This window comes from Rhinoderma darwinii, chromosome 10 (assembly GCF_050947455.1).
Source record: "Rhinoderma darwinii isolate aRhiDar2 chromosome 10, aRhiDar2.hap1, whole genome shotgun sequence".
Classification (NCBI taxonomy): Eukaryota; Metazoa; Chordata; class Amphibia; order Anura; family Rhinodermatidae; genus Rhinoderma; species Rhinoderma darwinii.
Window position 1 is genome coordinate 7,556,444 of NC_134696.1, and position 22,789 is coordinate 7,579,232.

Genomic DNA, 22,789 nt, shown 5'->3' on the forward strand with positions numbered 1-22,789 from the left:
AAGCTGAGCCCTGATTGGTTGCTATGGGCAACAAGGCCTGTTTCTCTGTTTTGATGAGGCCCAGTCTGTTCCTTTTTTTTATATGGTGGCCTTTACCTGCACATCAATCTGAGGCCTCATTCACACGAGCGTATCAGATTCACGCGCGTGAAAAACGCGCATGAATCTGGTCCGTGTGTGTTGCATCAGTGTGCTTTGCGAGTGGCATGCGTTTTTCACGCACTCGCAAAGTAAATCTTTTAAAAAAAAAAAAAAACAATTTAAATTGAATTGATGTGCAAATCCTGTACCGCACACGGATGTGCTGTCCGTGGTTTTCACGCACCCATTGACTTCAATGGTCGAGTAGGTGCAATTCACCAATATAGGACATGTAGTGAGTTTCACGCAACGGACTCTCGCTGCGTGATAACTCCTGCATGCGTGAATGGCCCCATTGAAACCAATGGGTCTGCGTGCTCGGCGTGGTTTCCCTGCGCAGCACACAGACATTATTCACGTTCGTCTGAATGAGCCCTTCGGGCATGTTCACACTGCGTTCTAAAAAAAGTTAATTGCGTCAAATACGCTAAAGTTTCTTGTGAAGCGCTTTTTAAAATACTGCCGATTTTGACCTGTATTCCACATAATTTTTACGCGTTTTTGTGAACGCTTTAATCAAATTTTTGGTACAAAATTAGGGCTTCCATTGACTATGGGAACATTTGGCGCATTTTACGCATCAAAGAATTGACCTGACACTTTTTGTCACACTTGCGTTTAAAAAAAAAATATTCTTGCATAAAACAAAACGCATTGTGTGTAATAACTGTGCGCTTTACAATGGATTTGAATGGAAAGCTTGATAAAGCATTTTTTGAAGCGTATTTCGGTGCGTAAAATGTGCCGCAATACACGTCAAATGCAAGCCATGTGAACAGGGCCCAACAGTGAGAGGACCTGCAGTATTCTGTTAACCCAACGTACTCGTGACCTCCAAGATGGCGGTTTTATTGGACTTCTGGCATCCACACAGCTCGCTGCTGCTGCTGACTATACATGTCCCCTGCTAGATTAGCAGGACTTCCAAATTATCGGTCGTCTGATTAATGGAATTTCCCTAGGAGAAAGATGGTGGCTGCCTTCTGTCTCCTCCCTTGGTTGCATGGCAGAATGTCGCCATTTTCTTGGTATTGGGTTCTGAATTATCGGATCTCTACTGCATTCTCATTTATGATTATATAATTATCGTTTGTAATTATAAGGTCAGATCTGCCCTCTGCACCGCCCTCCGTTTATCTGCCTGATCCTTCCTGCTATAAATGTAAAAAAACGACTATTGGCGTTTGATAACGAAAGATATTTCTTATCGCTGCCGTAATGGTGAGTAATTAAAAGGTCACTCGTATATCCCAACTGATAATTGTAAGACGCTGCGTGGAGGGGGGGGGGTGAGTAACTCCAGACGGACAGATCTTAAAGGGCTAGTCCAGGAACCCCCGTAAGGCAGCACTACCAAATTTGTGAAAATAATGATCCTTTTATTCCACTCGTGTGAGCCTTTCTCAAGCATGATTGTGAAGTACAAAGAGCACATATATGTGCAAGTCACAATCAAAAATCTCATTACAAACATTTCGTGAAAGGATAAAAGAACAATAAAGCCAATGTATATCAAATAGAGTCAATACAATCCCTGGTGGATATCCTGACATACATATAAATATATCGAGTAATGTATATAAGTAGTGTAAACATCATAGAACGTTAATAAGACCAATCAGGGAGATTGGAAAATATCTGTGACAACATGTGAATAATATCGCCACAGGTGTTTTAAACAACTTTAAAAACATTCTGGCCTCGATGGATCGGCTGCTGGCGTCCCACACTGTCCACTGCGCATGCCCGTGAGTTACATCACGTCCAGTATGGCATTGATATGCGTTATGACGTCGGACGTTGTACAGCACCCCCCCCCCCTGTAGACGGTGCTGTACAGCGCCCCCCCCTGTAGACGGTGCTGTACAGCGCCCCCCCCTGTAGACGGTGCTGTACAGCGCCCCCCCCTGTAGACGGTGCTGTACAGCGCTCCCCCCTGTAGACGGTGCTGTACAGTGCCCCCCCCCTGTAGACGGTGCTGTACAGCGCCCCCCCCCTGTAGACGGTGCTGTACAGCGCCCCCCCCTGTAGACGGTGCCGTACAGCGCCCCCCCTGTAGACGGTGCCGTACAGCGCTCCCCCCCCCTGTAGACGGTGCCGTACAGCGCCCCCCCCCCCGTAGACGGTGCCTTCCAAGAGCCATAACTTTATGTAGATATATATATACACACACACACGCTCAAAATAAGAACAAGTGGTTAAAGAAAATAATTTTTGTTGTTTTTAACTTAATATATATATTCATTTTTTTAACACTGTTTAACGTAACTTTTTTGACTTGAACATGCGATTTGTTTGATCACTGACGTGGCACTTCTGTATTACAATGAATTGTACTATAAACAGTCTCCTATTAATCCCTGGCGATGGGGTGACAGAGGGGACCCCCTCTGTCTAACGGCTTAGATGCTGCGGTCGCTATTGACTGCGGCATTAAGCGCTTTAACCGTTGGGATCAGCGTCCTCTCCGATCCCGGTGGTTAGAGCGTGGTGTCCGCTGTAAAACACAGATCACACCCATAGCGCAGTGGAGTGGACTCTACTCCTGAGCCCAATTCATATCCCCCCCCCCCCCATGCCATGTAGTTCTGGTCTTATATGCATGAACCAGGAGGCTCAGGATGAACAGCTCTATAGGTTTCACCTGAGTTCTTCTATGGACTATATTATGGTTTGTGAAATGTGTAAAATGACCGAACCTACTGTTTGCAGGATGGGATGTGCCACGTCATACAGTCGCCCCTATGACCTTTACTGTGTCTGCTCCTCAGTACCCCCGGAGTTATCACATATGGACGCTGACTCACAGGAGCGCCTGCCTGTGTAATGTAGACAGACGCTTTATATTTTCCAGAAGTGGAATTTGTCATTTACATTTTTTTTGTTTCAATGACATAAAACGAGGAAGATCGCCGCTCGGGCGCATACATTAAAGGGTCATCTGTAGGATCATCGTCCTCCCCGGTCAGCGGCGTCATTGCGTGAGTCAGGATTTTTTCGTAGTAGCGGATAACGGGATGTGTTACACACGGGCTCTCCCTGCGGATACACTAAATTCTGCAGACCTGTGAGTCAGAAGAGCAGCCGAGGAAGAGGCATCCACAAACGTCAACATAATGTTACTTGGCAGGTGTGAATTGGGTGCGAGTGGTACATTTTAAAAATGTTGATACTCCCTCCCTGATTTTTATTTTATTTTGGCGCAACTGGAATTAAATCCATAATCTGTCATTTTCTAATCCTGAATGTCTGTTAGTCCGTTTTGATTTTGTGTTCTTGTTATATTTTTGGTTCTTTTTATAAAGGTCCTTCACCCTGTGACCATCTGATAATCCAGAATATTTGATAATCTGGTACCAGTTGTTAAATTCCCATCATAGGTGCTGGGACGGCCGTATCCTGCTCAATATGGCGGCGTGCGCCTTTTATCACGACTTTTCCGCTAGTAGGATTTTTTTTCCCATTCATTGTTTTAAAGACCTGAAATATCACATACTGGGGGGGGGGGGGGGTACAGAACTAATAGAGATCTCGGATGTTGCTGCCTCCACAGACAGGTCTGACCACTTGGATTATCCGCTTGAGATAAATAGTCGTATCCGGCGATGGTCGGCGTCAGAGGAGATTATATCCCCGCACGTTTACTGCATGAATCATTTACCATGGGAACGTTCCCGAAATCTAAAAAATACTCCGTTATATCGGCTCCTGAAAAGCGAAGTGCCAACCAATATGTCTGCCATATTACTCACCCTACTCTCCCAGTCTCCGGAACGGTAAATCTGCCCATTTTATAACCCCACGCCTATAGAACTGCATAACCAGGCACGTTCCGGGGTTTAGGAAAGCTGGGTGACTGCAGTGATCCGCGGCTGTGCCGACCAGTGATTACTTGGTAGGATGATGTCTGTCTGTACCCGCTGCTCACATTATGATAAATTCCTCGCCAAGATGTTCGAGACCGCTGTCTGACTGGTCTGTTCTCTCTGCAGGGCCGGTGGGGCGGTAGCTACAGGGCAGGATGCCACCTGGAGTTTACTGCCCAGTGGACTTCTGGGCCAAAGAGGAGAAGCAGAGCATTTCGGTGGATTTCCTGCTACCGTCTGGCATTTACCTCAACTTTCATGTGCCATGCAGTGCCAGCCTAGGAAATATCAAGAAGGTGAGGACTAATGCTGTCACCCGTGCCCATACATCTGTACGAAGTGCTGCATACTATTGCATACATGATTGGCTTGGCATGCATGTTATTTCTATAGAAGGAAGAGAGAAGCGGCCACAGGAGAGATCTGGCGCCGCTTATCTGAAGGCTAAACAAAGTATTGGAAAGGGATTAATCCAAACTGTCCAATCCTCACGTCGTAATGGATCTTTTATACATTTTATTTGGCGTTAACCCCTTTTCTCCCTTGTGGTCCCGCCCCTTAGTTACTATGGCAAAGGGCGCAGCAGGAACCGCTCTTTCACACCCTTGGTTCCCCCACGTCCTACGTCTTCACCTGCATCAACCAGACAGCCGAGCAGCAGGAGCTGGAGGATGAGCAGAGGCGACTGTGCGACATTCAACCCTTCCTGCCGGTCCTGAGGCTCGTCGCCAGAGAGGGAGACCGGGCAGAGAAGTTACTAAACTCCCAAATAAGCCTCCTAATTGGCAAAGGTAAGAACGGACGGTAAGGTAGGGGAGGGGGTTGGGAGCAACGCTCCTATTATTTATGTTCACTTTAATCCCTCTCCCCAGGTCTTCATGAGTTTGACTCTTTAAATGACCCAGAAGTCAATGATTTCCGCATCAAAATGCGCCAGCTGTGCGAGGAGATTGCCCTGCGGCGGCAGCACATGAACTGGGACAGCTGGATGGAGTCAAACTTTCCTCTACAGCTGGAGCATTCCTCCAAAGTGTTCACCAAACCACCTCAGAGCAACAAGACCCTCATGATCAACGTCAAGTTTGAAAGTAGCGAGGTAAGAAGCAGAGAACTGCGCAAAATACCAAATCATATTGGATTTTATACCACCTTGAGCCTAAAAATTCTGGGTTAACTGGAGTTACAGGGGTTTCCTGGGATTATAGGGTGATTCTCATCTAAGAGATTTATGGCATCAAGGTGGAGAATCCGTGGAGAAGGTGCCAGGGGCGCGCGTGCGCTCGGCTGTTTCTGTAACTCCCATAGGAATTAATGGAGAGAACCGCGCACCTCTTCACTGATCCTCCACCTGGATTTTGCTGGCCGCCTCATTAGTTTGCACAGGGGTCGGGTGATCACCGTACTGGAGATAGATGCGGGTGCCATCTCTGGGACTTGTACCTATCAGACATTTAGGGCATATGCCATTTATAGAATATTCCCATGGATATTCTATAAAGGTCTTCGATTGGATAAGCCAACAATATTTAAAGGGTTATTCCCATTGGTGGTAGTCCAACCCCAGAAGCCCCGCCAATCAGCACAATGAAAGGACCCTCAAGTCAGCACAACGGCTTGTCCATATAGATGTGCCTGGTACTGCAGTTCATTCCTATTCAAGTGAAGACTGAACTGCAATACCAGGCACAGCCACATATCTGTACGGCGCTGTGTCTATTTAAACAATGAATTGCTCCTTGGGTGCCATGGCCTCTTCGGTGTGCCCATTGTTGGCGGTGCTGTGGATTGGACATTGATAGCCTATCCTATGGATGTTTAAGTCCCGGAAAACCCCTTTTAAAGGGCAACTAAACGTTCAACAAACTTCTGACATATCATAGTGACAGGTCAGAAGTTTTGATTGGTGGGGGTCCGAGCACAGAGACCCCCACCAATCGTTAAAATGAAGCTGCAGAAGCGATTCGTTTCTGTTCGGCTTTTTACGGAAATCGGTGTACGGACTCAATAGAAAGTCTGTGAGCCCGTCCTCCACTACATCAGATTTCTGAGAAAAGCCGATCAGAAACGAAGCAGGTCAGCGCTCACAGGAGCACTTCTGCCGCTTCATTTTAGCGATTGGTGGGGGTCTCAGTACTGGGACCCCCACCAATCAAAACTTCTGACCTGTCACTATGACATGTCTGACGTTTAAGCGTTTATTTACCCTTTAAAGAGGCTCTGTCACCAGATTATCAAATCCCTATCTCCTATTGAATGTGATCGGCGCTGCAATGTAGAGGACAGCAAAGTTTTTTTGTTTTTTTTTTAAAAACGATCATTTTTGGCCAAGTTATGAGCAATTTTATATTTATGCAAATGAGCTTTTCAATGGACAACTGGGCGAGTTTTGTGTATTGTGTTTTTACCAACTGGGCGTTGTGAATAGAAGTGTATGACGCTGACGAATCAGCGTCATGCACTTCTCATCGTTCCCACCCAGCTTCTTTCACAGCAGACACAGCGTGACGTCACCCACAGGTCCTTCAACCTTGCCGTCGGACAAAGAAGATACATCGGCTCCAGGCGTCCAAAAGGTTAATATGCTCATCTCTAGGGAGTTTGCTATGCTTACCTGCACATGGTGATGCTGCTGCAGATTCAACTGTACTCTGACGCCTGGAGCGCATGTGTCTTCTCTCTTCCGACGGCAAGGTTGAAGGACCTGTGGGTGACGTCACGCTGTGTCTGCAGTGAAAGAAGCTGGCTAGGAATGATGACGTCACCCACAGGTCGGAAGAGAGAAGACACATCAGCACCAGGCGTCAGAGTACAGTGCAGGGTATGTGCAGGTAAGCATAGCAAACTCCATAGAGACGAGCATATTAACCTTTTGGACGCCTGGAGCTGATGTATCTTCTTTGTCCGACGACAAGGTTGAAGGACCTGTGGGTGACGTCACGCTGTATTTCTGCAGTGAAAGAAGCTGGGTGGGAACGATGAGAAGTGTATGATGCTGATTCGTCAGCGTCATACACTTCTATTCACAACGCCCAGTTGGTAAAAACACAATACACGCCCAGTTGTCCATTGAAAAGCTAATTTGCATAAATATAAAATTGCTCATAACTTGGGCAAAAATGATTGTTTTAAAAAAAAAAAAAACTTTGCTGTTCTCTACATTGCAGCGCCGATCACATGCAATAGGAGATAGGGGTTTGATAATCTGGTGACAGAGCCTCTTTAAGCTTAATAACCCTCTCACCCATGTGTCGCATTACTGACGTCTTGGCTGAGCTTCCTCACATTCTTAAAGGGGTTTCCCATAATCATTATTTATCACTTATCCACAGGATAGGTGGTAAGTATCTGATCAGTGGGAGTCTGACCGCTGGGACCCCCACGGATCACAAGAACGGGCTTACCTTGCCGTTCCTGGGAGCCCCATAGGAATGGAGCGGTAGTGTGCATGCTCAACCACCGCTCCATTCATTTCTATAGGGCTGCCGAGCGATCCGATATTTAGCGCCTATCCTGTGGATAGGTGATAAATGATTATGGGAAACCCCTTTAAGATTTCTGCATTCAAATGAAAACCTGAAATAAAGGAGAATCTGTTTGTCGGGGGCCCTTTAATTGTTTACATTGAACATTACGTGTTGTATTCTGTAGGAAAGCTTCACACTCCAAGTGTCTCCTCGAGAATTTCCACTCTCCATTATCCGCATGGCCCTAAGGAAAAAGTCCAATGTGTCCGGTCAACAGAGCCCAGGGCGCCCAGAAGAATACATCCTGCAAGTCAATGGCGTTCTGGACTACGTCTACGGAAACTACCCCCTGTGCCAGTTCAAGGTAAGACCCCATGTCTCTTCTGTAGTCTCGTGAGGCTGGGCCTGACCCCAACCAGCTCCGATGATCGCGTGCAGTGGTTTAATCTTAGAGGAAGTCGCTCCATTTGCCTCCGGCCTCCCAGCAGAATTTATTGCAGTAACACATAGCGGATAATGGGGAATACAGGGAAGGACAAGAGGTTTTCCAGTTTTAGACCAATAAAGCTTAATCATTGTATAATAAGTTCTTGCAACTTTCTAATCTATTTTGTTTAGCTAACGGCAAGCAGAAATGGCGAGGTATTAATGCAGACGTTCCTATGTCATCTGACACAGGTGTATGACTCGTTACAGTGTATCAGATTTCTTTTGTAATAGCCATGTCATTCGGGCACATGAGCAGTATGGATTTTCAGTCTTTGAATGTAAACTGAAATGTTTCTGTTCACTGACTGCAAGCAGAGATCTAAAAAAAAAAAGATACAAATTGATACAAAAAGTGCATTAAAAAGATGTAAACTTGATCATTATGCTAAAAAAAAAAAATAGTTCTATAAAACCAGATCACCCCTCGAAAAATTCTCACAGAAAATCCATGGGTGACAATTCTGCATGCCGGATTCCTGACCTGATAGGTGGAGTTGCAATGCATAAAAGGTCATCCGGTCATTGACAGCGCGTCATCGTGATCCATAAAATTTATATATATATATATTTATGACGTGTCTTATAGCAAAGTGTTCTGCAATTTGTGGTTCAGAGGAGTCCTGTTACTTGACCGTAGGAGTTCCGTTGTCTGTTACATTGTTTCAGCACATCAACCACTGTCTTCGGTCCAGCTGCACGGCTCACCTCACCCTGGTCTCCATCTCCTCCACGTTACCAGACCAGCAGGGAGACTCCACAATCATTAGCTCCAAAATACGACACAAACCGCCGCCGCTGCCGACGAAGAAGGTAAGAATCCGGCGACCAAGAACCGTTGTTTGGATGTGACGTGGCGCGAGATCCTAATGTACATCTTCATCTTCTTTCCCAGCCACATCAATGTTCACTATGGAAGCTGGAGAAGCCGTTTTGTTTTCAGGTCCTGTATGGATGTAATGTCAACGCAGACGATGGATTAAAGGTGAGGAAATCTATTACAACTACCAATATACGTGGCTATCCGCACCAGGGGAGCGGGTATGTTACATCAGGTCAGGGCTAGAAACCCTTCTCTGAAATCAAAGATGCCTTTTAAAGGGGATATTTCGGTTGTAACAAGTTATCACCTAGCCACTGGTTAAGTGAGAACTGCTAGATCTGGGGGGGGGGGGGGCCTGCCTGACTGCTTGGACCCCAACTCACAGCGGATAGTTTCCGTCAGAGACTTTGAATGGAGAGGTCAGATCCCTACCGATCTATCGGTTATCACTCAGCCAGTGGGTACCTGATTGCTTTAATCGAAATACCCCTTTTAAAGTGTCTGTCCACATCTGATTTATATTCTATATTACAATTTACTTATAGAATTAATCTACATAAAAAGTTGTCACCTTGTAAATACATAACATTACTTATCTTTTATTGATACTGACATACATCCTGTATTATACTCCAGAGCTGCACTCACTATTCTGCTGGTGGAGTCACTGTGTACATACATTACATTACTTATCCTGTACTGATCCTGCGTTACATCCTGTATTATACTCCAGAGCTGCACTCACTATTCTGCTGGTGGAGTCACTGTGTACATACATTACATTACTTATCCTGAGTTACATCCTGTATTATACTCCAGAGCTGCACTCACTATTCTGCTAGTGGAGTCACTGTGTACATACATTACATTACTTATCCTGTACTGATCCTGAGTTACATCCTGTATTATACTCCAGAGCTGCACTCACTATTCTGCTGGTGGAGTCACTGTGTACACACATTACATTACTTATCTTGTACTGATCCTGAGTTACATCCTGTATTATACTCCAGAGCTGCACTCACTATTCTGCTGGTGGAGTCACTGTGTACACACATTACATTACTTATCCTGTACTGATCCTGAGTTACATCCTGTATTATACTCCAGAGCTGCACTCACTATTCTGCTGGTGGAGTCACTGTGTACACACATTACATTACTTATCTTGTACTGATCCTGAGTTACATCCTGTATTATACTCCAGAGCTGCACTCACTATTCTGCTGGTGGAGTCACTGTGTACATACATTACATTACTTATCCTGTACTGATCCTGAGTTACATCCTGTATTATACTCCAGAGCTGCACTCAGTATTTTGCAGACCTTAGAGCTGAAACCTCCCAACATCCCAGTGAGTGGGGACTGTTCTCTCTAAATTACCCTGCAAATTGGGAGTTGCTTCTAGACTTCTGGAGTCCGGCATTAGACCCCTCTATATGACTTGTCCTGTCACACACCTGATTGCTCCTCCATGGACTGAGATTTATTAATTTTTTTCAGCTGCTGGTCCAGTGCGGCCTCTACCACGGCAATGAGCTCTTGTGTAAGACCGTGGCAAGTAGCGAAGTTAACGCCTCCTCGGATCCACAATGGTTTCAGCCTCTAGAGTTTGATATCAACATTTGTGACCTTCCTCGCATGACCCGGCTCAGCCTCGCTCTGTATGCGGTCGACAAGTCAAAAAAAGCCAAGTCCACCAAAAAAAAGTCTAAGAAGACGGTGAGAGTCGTAGTGTTGTGCCGTGCTGGTTGTCCGGGCGTCCTATGCTTCACATCTGCAATGCCCGTGTGTCTCTTTGTTGTATGTAGGATTACCCCTTAGCTTGGGTGAACACCATGCTGTTCGACTACAAGGACATGCTGAAGTGCGGGGAATACTCCCTCTGTATGTGGTCGTCATTTCCAGGTAATCGCACTCACTCGAGGCTCTGATCGTCTATCATCTCCGGATGATGGATCTGTAGTTACTGTGATGGAGAAAGTTGGCTCGTGTCTATGGTGACAACCTGATGTCAGGGAAAACCTTGATCAGACAGGTTGGACTTCAATCTTTGTCTAATTCTATTGGTTTCCTGTAGAGAAGCGGCACCGGTGGGTGACTGGCAGCCCCTTATCTCACTCCATATTATTCAATCAGATTTTTTTTCTAATTGGGTATTTGGAAATGGATTTCCTAAACCAGGCAGCCCCTTTTATTTGTCGACTGCCACTTTTAGCTAGATATCCCACTATTACCTGTGTCTCATACTTTTGTGTCTTTTTTTCTACCATAGATGAAAAGGGAGAACTGCTAAACCCAATGGGAACCGTACAGTGTAACCCGAATACAGAAAGTGCCGCTACCCTGAGGATCTGCTTTGTCAACCTGTCCGATTACCCCGTGTACTACCCCTCGATTGAAAAAGTAAGTGAGAGTAAGGGTAGTCCCTAAGGTTCGGCATTCTCACCGGTTATTTCCTAATTTCAGTTGTTTTTATTCTACCTTTAGATATTTGAGCTGGGCAGACTGGGTGACGTGTGTAACGCCGCGCCTGATGAGGTAATTGTATCTACTGGGCATGTGCCGTATACAGTCGCTGAACGCCATTGGGTTCTTATGAGGATTATGGGCACGTATAGAGAGTGTCTTATAAGGCCGTGATCCCCAACCACCGGGCCGCGGACCAATACTGGGTCGTGGATTATTTGGTACCAGGCCGCGGTGTCTGGTATCTGCCCCAGTAACCGCAGCGAATTCCAGGCGAAAAACCGCACCAAATTGTGGTGCGGTTTTTTTGCACGGAATGTCAGCTGCGGAAAACTGCTAGCAGGCCGGCCTCCTGGGATGACGTTTTATCCTATGAGACCACCGCTACAGCCTGTGATTGGCTGCAGCGGTCACATGGGATGTAACGTCATCCCAGGAGGCCGGCAAGGAGGAAGAAACACAGAATTCTGAGTAACTATAAGATCTTTTTTTTTTTTTTCTGAGTTACCTTTTTCGCGGCGGAGTCGCTGCGATTCCGCTGCAATAAATGCAACAACTGCTATTTTGTTGCGGCTTTTACCTCCCATTGAAATCATTGGGGAAAACCTGCAACAAATATGCAGCGTTTACGCAAATACAATTTACATGCTGCGGAATAAAACTCTGCACCGCTCCATCTATGAGAGGAATCCGAGGCAGACCCCAATGTCAATGGTGTTATAAATGGAAACGACAACACCGAACCGGAGAGACTCCAATGAAGCTAAACTAACGGGTTTTAGTCCCAACCAGGCGCTCTATATATTGCACCATAGCTCCTTTCAAGTGAATAGGACTGAGCAGCAGTTCCTCAAGAGCAGCGCTCTGTATTAAAAACTTGAAGGAGATGCTGCATTTTACCTTCTAGGTATCGTGTGGGTCCAGCGCTCGCACCACCACTTTTTAGTTTCTGTATCCAGATCCTTTTCTCACCTATTTGAGTTCTAAGGTTTCCAGGAACTAATTAGTGTCTGGGAATTTTAAGAAGCGAGAGCATACGGTGGGGGGAGTTCAGTAACTTACTATAACTTCCTAATTGGTGAACTATGTAGCTACTTGCCTAATACATTACAGTGTATGTCCAACATCACATATTAAAGTCACAAATTATAATATGTTCTTATAGGGGTCAGATCTCATTTATCTGATACCAAATTCCCTGCTTCCCTTCACAGCCATAGAGTTACATGAATACATTCTGACTGCCTGCAGCCACCACTAGGGGGAGCTCACTACAGATGGATTTTTTGAGTTCAGTGGGAGCTGTATGAATCCATATGCAGTGAGCTCCCCCTAGTGGCCGCTGCAGGCACCCACAATGTAATCACTTTTATAATTTATTAAGAAGTTATTCGGCACTATTTAAGGGGTCTATTTAGATTCAAAATCAAAACCAAATGGTGTTCAAGGGGGAAATTTACTTTAGCTGTGCCTGATCTCAATACAGGTCAATTGGCAGAAATATTTTTTTTTATGGTAATTTTATTAAGACCTCATAGCAAACAGCAATAGAAATATAAAAGTATAAAATATTGTTGCATACAGTAAGTAGTACAATAATACCAAGTGTATAAGGTCAATTATTAACCAAAAACATCCGGATACATTTCTTCACATATCTGTGCATATATATATATATTAGGGAACAAAACTAACTAACGGCCTTTCCATTTGCAGAAATTTCTTAACCTTTTACTTCCCAGTGGCGGCAATCGCCACCATGAAACATGAACGTCAAAAAATAAACTGCGTTCACCTTGGAATTGTGGCATTGACATCAGGGGGACTTCTGAACGGCCACTTAGTTTGGGGCTTGTTCTGCGTTCCTTTCACGGAGCAGTAATTGCCTCTATAATGAGAAGCTCCTCGTTATTGCAGAATGTCAATATTCCTCGTGATGCCGGCGCAGACCACGTGTTGTGGTTTTATGTCGTGTCGCTGCAGTCCATGTGACCGGGCCCCCCACATGGGCCACAGTCTGAGCTGGAAGATCTGGGACACTGTTAAGGGTTGACAAACAGCAGGTGTCTTGTCTCGTCCTCTGCAGCGACAGCAGCTCCTGGAGATAGTCGACCGGAAAGGCCAAGCCGAGCTGTACGAGCACGAAAAAGAACTGGTGTGGAAACTGCGTCATGAGATTAAAGAGCGCCACCCGGAGGCCCTTCCCAAACTGCTGCTCACCACCAAGTGGAGCAAACACGAGGACGTAGCGCAGGTACAGACAGCCGGACTCGCCCATCATATACAGTGAGGTCAGGAATTATTTGGACAGTGACACAATCTTCATGGTTTGGGTTTTGCTTCCACCACATTGGATTTGAAATGAAACAACTGAGAAGCAATAGGAGTGTAGACTTTCAGGTTTAATTCAAGGGGTTGAACAAAAATATCCTGTGAAAGGTTTAGGAATTGCAACCATTTTTCTACACAGTCTCCTCATTTCAGGGGCTCAAAAGTAATTGGACAGATTAACATTCCCATAAATATAATATTTTTTTTATACTTTTTAGAAAATCCTTTGCAGGTAATGACTGCCTGAAGTCTGGAACCCATGGACATCACCAAACGCTGGGTTTCCTCCTTTGTGATGCTTTGCCCTGCCTTTCCTGCAGCGTCTTCAGTTGTTACTTGTTTGTGAGTCTTTCTGCCTTAAGTTTTGTCTTAAGCAAGTGAAATGCAGCTCGATCGGGTTGAGATCTGGTGATTGACTCGGCCATTGCAGAATATTTCACTTCTTCGCCTTATAAACTCCTGCGTTGCTTTCGCAGTATGTTTTGGGTCATTCTCCATCTGTCCTGCGAAGCGACGTCCAATCACCTTGCTGCATTTGGTTGAATCTGAGCAGAAAGTAGATCCCTGAACACTTCAGAATTCATTTGGCTGCTTCTGTCTTCAGTCACATCATTAATAAACACTAGTGACCCAGTGCCCAGGCCATCACAGTGCCCCCACCATGCCATCCCACTGCCTCCACCATGTTTTACAGAGGATGTGGTGGCTTTGGATCATGAGCCGTTCCAAGCCTTCTCCATACTTTCTTCCTCCCATCATTCTGGTAAAGGTTGGTCTTAGTTTCATGCTGTTCCAGAACTGGGTGGCTTCTTTACATGTTGTTTGGCAAAGTCTAATCCGGTCTTTCTATTTTTGAGGCTGATTAATGGTTTGCACCTTGTGGTGAACCCTCTGTATTTGCTCTCATGAAGTCTTCTCTTTATGGTAGACTAGATACTGATCCACCTACTTCCAGGAGATTGTTCTTCACTTGGGTAGATGTTGTGAAGGAGTTTTTCTTCACTATGGAAAGGATTCTGCGATCATCCACCGCTATTGTCTTCTGTGGACGTCCAGGCCTTTTGGAGTTCACGAGATCACCAGTGCGCTCTTTGAATGTATCAAACTATTGATTTGGCCACTCTTGACATTTGTGCTTTCTCTCTGATGAATTTCTTCATTTTTTTTCAGCATAACGATGGTCGGTTTCACTTGCATTGAGAGCTCCTATGTCCTCATGTTGTGGGTTCACAGCAACAGCTTCCAAATGCAAATACCACACCTGGAATCAACTCCAGACCTGTTACCTGCTTAATTGATGATGGATTAACGAGGGAATAGCCCATGCAGCCCATTAAATAGCTTTTGAGCTAATTGTCCAATTACCTTTGGTCCCTTAAAAAAGAGGCAGCTACATATTAAAGAGCTGTAATTCCTAAACCCTTCCTCAAATCAGGAGGTCAATACCCTCAAATTAAAGCTGAGAGTCTGCACTTTAAGACCATGTTGATTGTATAACTGGATATTCAATATGTTTCGGTAAACAGCTAAAATGCCAAAACTTGTGTCACTGTCCAAATAATTCTGGACCTAACTGTATGTAACTAGTATAATACCTAATATATCACATGTAACTAACGTCCTCTTGTGTCTTTATAAGATGGTGTATCTGCTGCAGACTTGGCCGGAGCTGCCCGTCCTCACAGCCCTGGAATTATTAGACTTCAACTTCCCTGATCGACACGTGGGATCATTCACTATGAGCTGCCTAAAAAAATTAACGTGAGTACAGAAGACTTGATGGGTCAGACCCTATAGGGGCCCAAAAAAGTCTGGTGGGGCTTTCCTCCCTTTAATGGTGGAATGAAGGCTCGTTCTCGATCATTGCCCAGCAATCAGCCGGCTTGATCGCATCTTGTATGCAGCCAAAAAAAAATGGACGTGCTGCCGACAAGATGCAATTGTATGAAGACCAAAGGTTATTTTTACGAAAGGCTTGCAATCATTGATCCATGTAAATAGAGCAAACGAGCGCCGATCGACAAACTGAGCGATCGGCGCTCGTTACCGGCCAAGGAATCCGTCCTTGTAAAAGGAGCCTTCGATCATTAGCAAGATCCTAAAAGGCGTTCTGTGAGTACTGTGGGAAAGGTTGGGATGGAGAAGAATTGTGAAGGTGGAGAATTTACCGCCTCGGATGAGTAACGTTGCAGCCGACTGCGATCTCTCTCCTTTTTGCGCAGAAACGAGGAGCTTTGTCAGTATCTCCTTCAGCTGGTGCAAGTTCTTAAATATGAATCCTACCTGGACTGTGAGCTGACGACGTTCCTCCTGGAGAGAGCTCTGATCCACCGCAAGATTGGACACTTCTTATTCTGGCACCTTAGGTAATGATTGGCTGTGGACCCTGGAAATGAGCCGCGATGTACCGCCCTGTAGTCTCCGTCCAACCAGTCGCCTGCTCTCAATAATTCTATATATTTTTTTATATATTTTATTTTTTTTTGAAGATCCGAGATGCACGTCCAAGCCGTGGCCATGAGGTTTGGGCTCATCCTTGAAGCATACTGCAGGGGGAGCACCTATCATATGAAGGTCCTTATGAAACAGGTAAAGTATAAAATGCATTCACCATCTGCCAGTGACCATCCGTACAATGGAATTATCACGTAATATGGATGTGCCCATCACTAGAGTGTATAGAGAGCAAAACCAGGAGTGCCAATGCTGGACAAAAGACTGCCACCAATTAGTTGGCGCAATTGTAATTCTTCAGGAAGATATTTGTTATGTTTTGGTAGAAGGGTTAGTATCGGGGGAGGAGGACCTGGAGCTATTGGCTGCCATCTTTCTTTACTGACCAAACACCCCCATTCCATGCGGACGGACGTCCGGAGATGCTGTTCAATAAGATTATTCCCTGTAGTTAGACGCTTCTCTGGACTGTAAGGTCTCTGCTTCTCCGTCTCCCCCCTTTACCTCAGGGAGAAGCTCTGTCTAAACTTAAAGGTCTCAATGACTTTGTGAGATCCAGCGTCCAAAAGACCAGCAAGGCCCAGGCCAAAGAAGCCATGCACATGTGTATGAGGCAGGACACGTACCGGGAGTCGCTGTCCCACATCTATTCCCCGCTGGACCCCAACCTCATCCTCACAGACGTGTGGTAAGTAGGCCGGAGGCAGGAGATGTGTGACGGCAGATAGAATGATAGATCTAATATAAGGGGGGTGTAAAACATCTGTCATCTCCGGACCCCTTTCATTCACAGTGTGGAGCTCTGCACTTTCATGGAGTCCAAGATGAAGCCCCTTTGGATTGTGTATAACAACGACGTTCTGGGCGGGAGCCGGGTCGGCATCATCTTTAAGAACGGAGATGGTAAGATTGACCTCCCGGTGAGGTGGCGCTAGACGAAGGATTTCATTCTGGGTAGTAGAAGCTCCTACAGAACAAATGTTGATTTCTACAGATCTGCGGCAGGACATGCTGACCCTACAAATGATTAAACTGATGGACGTTCTGTGGAAGAAGGAAGGCCTGGACCTGAGGTGAGAATAGAAAACCATATGAACTGTTATGGGCTACATCAGGCGAGGCACGGACGCTGTCCTAGTGATGTCTCCAGTGTATTCCTGGCCTAAACTCCTATATATGCACATTGCAAAAATGATTGTTTTTATTGTTTTAGCCGCCGTCCTAAGAGATCACAGCATTTCAGAGCAGTTCTAGCATTCTCCACATGGTATAGAGAACAGAACGAGACTGATAAGTTACCCCCCCTCCCCCCTTACATGCAGTGCGGCGTTGCACCTAGTAAATGGTCCAGGCCATTGTGCCATCCTCTCAGCTGGGAGGGCATTGGCAACACCAGACTGCAGCTCTGCCAACCTCATAGACTGCCTGACTGCCTCGGCTGGTAGTTTGCTGCCACCTGCTGGAACACTTGGGATACATTACATTGTCCAGAGAAGAGAAGTTTTATTGAACAGTAAAGGCCTGTTCACGTTACCGTTCATTTCCGACGGAACCCCGGAACGGAAATGAATGGTGATGTGAACAGGCCCTTAGGCTATGTTCACACGTAAAACTAAAAACGGCTATAAAATACGGAGCTTTATTCAAAGGAAACCGCCTCTGATGTTCAGCCGTTTAAGCATGAAGCGTTTTTTTTAGAGCTGTTTTTCTTCTGACACAATGAAAAACGGCTCAAAAAGTGACATGCACTTGTCTTTACGGGGTGTTTTTTCAAACGGCCGCGTAAAAAAAAGCCCCGTTGGAACGAAATGCAGTTTTTCCCATTGAAATCAATGGCCAGATGTTTGGAGGCGTTCTGCTTCCGTATTTTCAGCCGTTTTACTGGGCGTTTACAGCCCGAAAACTGGCTGAAAAATAAGCCGCGTGAACATACCCCAACTGCACTTTCAAAAAACTTTTGATATGCCAGAGACATATCAGAAGTTTTGATGGGTGGGGGTCCAGGTGCTGAGACCTTCACCGTCGCTGAAACTAAGGTGCTGAACGCTGCACACCTTTTGGCTTTGATTTGTCTTTCACCGTCAGCCTGAAGACGGGCGCACATAGAACATCTAGAAGACCCATCTTCAGCTTAAAACGGACCACCGATCACAGCCGTCAGCTGAATGCTTCTGCATCTTAATTTCAGCGACAAAAGGGGGTCTAAGCACCCGGACCCCCACCCATCAAAACTTCTCATATGTCTCTGGCATATCAATTTTTTTTTGAAAGTGCAGTTACTCTACAAAATCGCTTCTCTAGACAATGTAATGTAACCCAAGTGTTCCAGCAGGTGGCAGCAAACTACCAGCCGAGGCAGTCAGTGCAGTCTAAGTGTTCTGCTACTGAAACGAAGGTGAGGCAGCATTCAGCTGACGGCTGTGATCGGTGGTCAGTTTTAGGGTATGTGCACACACACTAATTACGTCCGTAATTGACGGACGTATTTCGGCCGCAAGTCCCGGACCGAACACAGTGCAGGGAGCCGGGCTCCTAGCATCATACTTATGTACGATGCTAGGAGTCCCTGCCTCGCTGCAGGACAACTGTCCCGTACTGAAAACATGATTACAGTACGGGACAGTTGTCCTGCAGCGAGGCAGAGACTCCTAGCATCGTACAGAAGTATGATGCTAGGAGCCCGGCTCCCTGCACTGTGTTCGGTCCGGTACTTGCGGCCGAAATACGTCCATCAATTACGGACGTAATTAGTGTGTGTGCACATACCCTTAGGCTGAAGATGGGTCTTCTAGTCGTTCTATGTGCGCCCGTCTTCAGGCTGACGGTAAAAGCCAAAGGTGCACAGCATTCAGCAGAGTTCGGTGGGGTCCTCAGCCCCCGGATCCCCATCTATCAAAACTTCTGATATGTCTCTCTCTCTGCGCTTTCAGAAAACTTTTTTGATTTGTCATATAGAATTCTCTGGTCAGTGAATTGATGTGTAGGGAGCTGAGCTGCCCCTTGTGGACCGTATTTGGAACTACGCTACAATCTTGTAGAATGATAAAGGCAAAGTAATGATTACTTGTCTTCATCTGCACAGGGTCACCCCTTACGGCTGCCTATCGACAGGAGACAAGACGGGTCTTATTGAAGTAGTCATGCACTCGGACACTATTGCCAATATCCAGCGTAACAAAAGTAACATGGCAGCAACGGCAGCTTTCAATAAGGACGCCCTTCTGAATTGGTTAAAGAGCAAGAATCCTGGGTGAGTGACCGTAACGCATAAAAACGCAGTGTAGTTAAAGGTTACGCTGCCATCTACTGGTAATGTGTGAGAATTTCTGAATTGTTACTACCCGATTTCTTGTATGACAGGGACGCTTTGGAGCGAGCGATTGAGGAGTTCACTCTGTCCTGTGCTGGCTACTGTGTAGCCACGTATGTTCTGGGCATTGGGGACCGTCACAGCGACAATATTATGATACGTGAAACGGGGCAGGTACGTGATGATCCGCACCACGTCTGTCCAGCGATATTCTGCACCTTTTTTTTAATGAGCCTTATTGTAATTCATTAATTTACTTTATATTCCAGCTGTTCCACATAGATTTTGGTCACTTTCTTGGCAACTTTAAAACAAAATTTGGCTTTAACCGGGAACGTGTTCCCTTTATCCTGACGTATGACTTTGTGCACGTTATTCAGCAGGGGAAAACCAACAACAGCGAGAAGTTTGAGAGGTGAGCGAGTATCCGATTACATAATCCAGGGTGATCACATCCACCGTACCGCTGCTCGGCGCAGGATGAGGCAAGGAAGGGGCCTGTCGGCTCTGCTTCATCTTGCTGCCCACATGGAAGCAAATCCAAAGTCTGTTCATAAATCTCCATTATCTTGTCACGCAGGTTCCGGGATTACTGTGAAAAAGCTTATTCAATCCTCCGATGCCACGGGGCCCTCTTCCTTAACTTGTTTGCACTGATGAAAGCGGCGGGATTGCCTGAACTTACATGCTCTAAAGATATTCAATATCTCAAGGTGAACCGCTTTATTTTCAATATCTGTATACAGATGTAGTCCTCTTTATCTTGACTTAACGCATTAGCGCCCGTTCACATCAGCGTTGCTTTCTGTTGAGCGGGTTCCGGCTGAGGTATCCGTTTGTCTCCGTTGTTTTGACTGAATCCATAGCGCAGTCGACGACACTATTGATTCCATCAAGAACAACGGAACTTTGAGGTCAATGGTGATGCAAATGGAAGCTGTTTGTTTGCCTTTCCGTTAAGGGGTTCCCCCGACTGAAACCTCAGACAGAACCCCCACCACGGAAGGCAACGCTGATGTGAACACTGCCTTAAATAGTGACCAGAAACTTACATGACTTTTTCATTGGCTTTTGTTGTGATATCACGCTGCGGCAAGATATCAGTCAGGTTAAACTTGGCTACATCTGTACAATAGAGGGAGCCACGAGCCGGCCACTACTCACAGGAACGTGACAAAAGATTGCAAGGTGTACAAGACATTTAAAATTAAAATAGCCATGGCAACCAGAGTGAAAACCTCCATTCTTTACACTGCATCTAAAAAAAAAACCTTGCAAAATAGAATAAAAGATTTATGATACTTTGTTTTCGTTCTTGCCTTAACCACTTCATTTCCGAAGTCTTTAGGACTTGTTGGGTTATAGCTGCTGCTTTTATTATTGTCACACAATGGCCTTCTCTCTCTTTTTTCCGGGAACAGGACTCCTTAGCACTTGGGAAGAGCGATGAAGACGCATTGAAGCAGTTCCGGGTGAAGTTTAATGAGGCGCTGCGAGAAAGCTGGAAAACCAAAGTGAATTGGTTCGCTCACACCGTGTCCAAAGACAACAGACAGTGATGGGAAAGGACAAGATTTGTTGGGTTTTAATACAATATTTGGATCTTAAGGCACAAGAAAGTCCTCACCTCCATAGTAGACGCTGCGATCCTTTCATAGATGCCTCGCTGCATCTACAAACATTGGGGTTTATCACTGCAACATCCGTTAGGTGCTTAATAGACACCCCCAGGGAACTGGAGTGAATGTGGGGTCAGCGTTGCCAATGCGGAATACTCCAGAGAAGACTGTGCCCCCCACAGGATGGAGTTGTGTTAGTCCATCTCCACACGGCTTCCTTCAGCACGTGGCTACCATAGGATTCTTCTTGTCTTTGGTTGGTCACGGAACATTGATGATGATAGAACTTTTGTACGATCGGCTGGTGGCCTGATCCCCCTAACGCTAAACCTGGAACTCTGTCAATAGGTTTGGAGAAAGGTTCCATGATCCAGGACTTGTCCTTCCAAGTTTGTTGCACTGAGGCTGCTCCACAGCAGTGGTGCAGCTACAACTCCCAAGCTGGGGGTTGTCAGGGCACGTTGGGAGTTGTAGTAACGCTACAGGTGCCAGAGCAGCGGTCTACAAGGACTTCTAGCCCATAAATGGCAGATCTTTATGCCGGTAGTTCTCGGCAAGCTTTTTAAACGGCACAGACCAGAAGTTCTTATTGAGGCATTTGTTGCAATAAACACCTTCCCGTGTAATTATGTTAATAAATGTGTACGTTGTACGTGTTCGGAAAGACAGACGGCCGACGGTGGAAGACTGGTTTGTCTTATTGTTACCTGAATGATGGACGTGGTCTAGTACTAGCCAAGACTCTTGGGCCTCATTTACACCTATAGATTTGCTCAGTATTTTGAAGCCAAAATACTGGATGCAAAATCTAAGAAATGTATCCATTATATTTCTCCTGTGTTTAAGATCTATTCTGGTTTTAGATGAAATACTGACGACATCTGCAATGTGTGAATGATGCCTTCAAGTGAATCGCCACCTTTTTAAACTCCTATGCCATTTTTTTAGGTCTAACATTAGGTGGTAATTAATTTCTTAATATATCTTTGGAGTGGTTGTTGCTATGTTCCCCTCAAAATTAAATCAGAATATAACTACTATAATACTGCTCCCTATATACAAGAATATAACTACTATAATACTGCTCCCTATATACAAGAATATAACTACTATAATACTGCCCTTATATACAAGAATAGAACTACTATAATACTGCCCCTATATACAAGAATATAACTACTATAATACTGCCCCCTATATACAAGAATATAACTACTATAATACTGCCCCTATATACAAGAATATAACTACTATAATATGGCTCCTATATACAATAGAACTACTATAATACGGCTCCTATATGCAAGAATATAACTACTATAATACTGCTCCTATATACAAGAATATAACTACTATAATACTGCCCCTATATACAAGAATATAACTACTATAATATGGCTCCTATATACAATAGAACTACTATAATACGGCTCCTATATACAAGAATATAACTACTATAATACTGCTCCTATATACAAGAATATAACTACTATAATACTGCCTCTATATACAAGAATAGAACTACTATAATACTGCCCCTATATACAAGAATATAACTACTATAATAATGCTCCCTATATACAAGAATATAACTACTATAATATGGCTCCTATATACAATAGAACTACTATAATACGGCTCCTATATGCAAGAATATAACTACTATAATACTGCCTCTATATACAAGAATAGAACTACTATAATACTGCCCCTATATACAAGAATATAACTACTATAATACTGCCCTTATATACAAGAATATAACTACTATAATACTGCCCCTATATACAAGAATATAACTACTATAATACTGCCCCCTATATA

General features: G+C 45.0%; 1 protein-coding gene across 1 annotated transcript in view; it reads left to right on the forward strand.

Annotated features, from left to right (window-relative positions):
- The window catches only part of PIK3CD (phosphatidylinositol-4,5-bisphosphate 3-kinase catalytic subunit delta), a 34,280-nt gene extending 12,647 nt beyond the window's left edge, over positions 1 to 21,633 (forward strand). The window contains exons 2-23 of the mRNA XM_075839291.1: positions 4,134 to 4,303; positions 4,570 to 4,798; positions 4,880 to 5,103; positions 7,656 to 7,835; positions 8,627 to 8,770; positions 8,853 to 8,942; positions 10,286 to 10,504; positions 10,594 to 10,690; positions 11,058 to 11,188; positions 11,273 to 11,323; positions 13,338 to 13,505; positions 15,222 to 15,343; positions 15,805 to 15,948; positions 16,072 to 16,171; positions 16,546 to 16,724; positions 16,830 to 16,939; positions 17,031 to 17,109; positions 19,119 to 19,286; positions 19,397 to 19,520; positions 19,616 to 19,761; positions 19,927 to 20,059; positions 20,768 to 21,633. Coding sequence (XP_075695406.1) covers positions 4,163 to 4,303; positions 4,570 to 4,798; positions 4,880 to 5,103; positions 7,656 to 7,835; positions 8,627 to 8,770; positions 8,853 to 8,942; positions 10,286 to 10,504; positions 10,594 to 10,690; positions 11,058 to 11,188; positions 11,273 to 11,323; positions 13,338 to 13,505; positions 15,222 to 15,343; positions 15,805 to 15,948; positions 16,072 to 16,171; positions 16,546 to 16,724; positions 16,830 to 16,939; positions 17,031 to 17,109; positions 19,119 to 19,286; positions 19,397 to 19,520; positions 19,616 to 19,761; positions 19,927 to 20,059; positions 20,768 to 20,905 — 3,117 coding nt within the window. The 5' untranslated portion in view covers positions 4,134 to 4,162 and the 3' untranslated portion in view covers positions 20,906 to 21,633. The remainder of the gene's footprint in view (positions 1 to 4,133; positions 4,304 to 4,569; positions 4,799 to 4,879; positions 5,104 to 7,655; positions 7,836 to 8,626; positions 8,771 to 8,852; positions 8,943 to 10,285; positions 10,505 to 10,593; positions 10,691 to 11,057; positions 11,189 to 11,272; positions 11,324 to 13,337; positions 13,506 to 15,221; positions 15,344 to 15,804; positions 15,949 to 16,071; positions 16,172 to 16,545; positions 16,725 to 16,829; positions 16,940 to 17,030; positions 17,110 to 19,118; positions 19,287 to 19,396; positions 19,521 to 19,615; positions 19,762 to 19,926; positions 20,060 to 20,767) is intronic.
- The last annotated feature ends 1,156 nt before the right edge of the window (positions 21,634 to 22,789 follow it).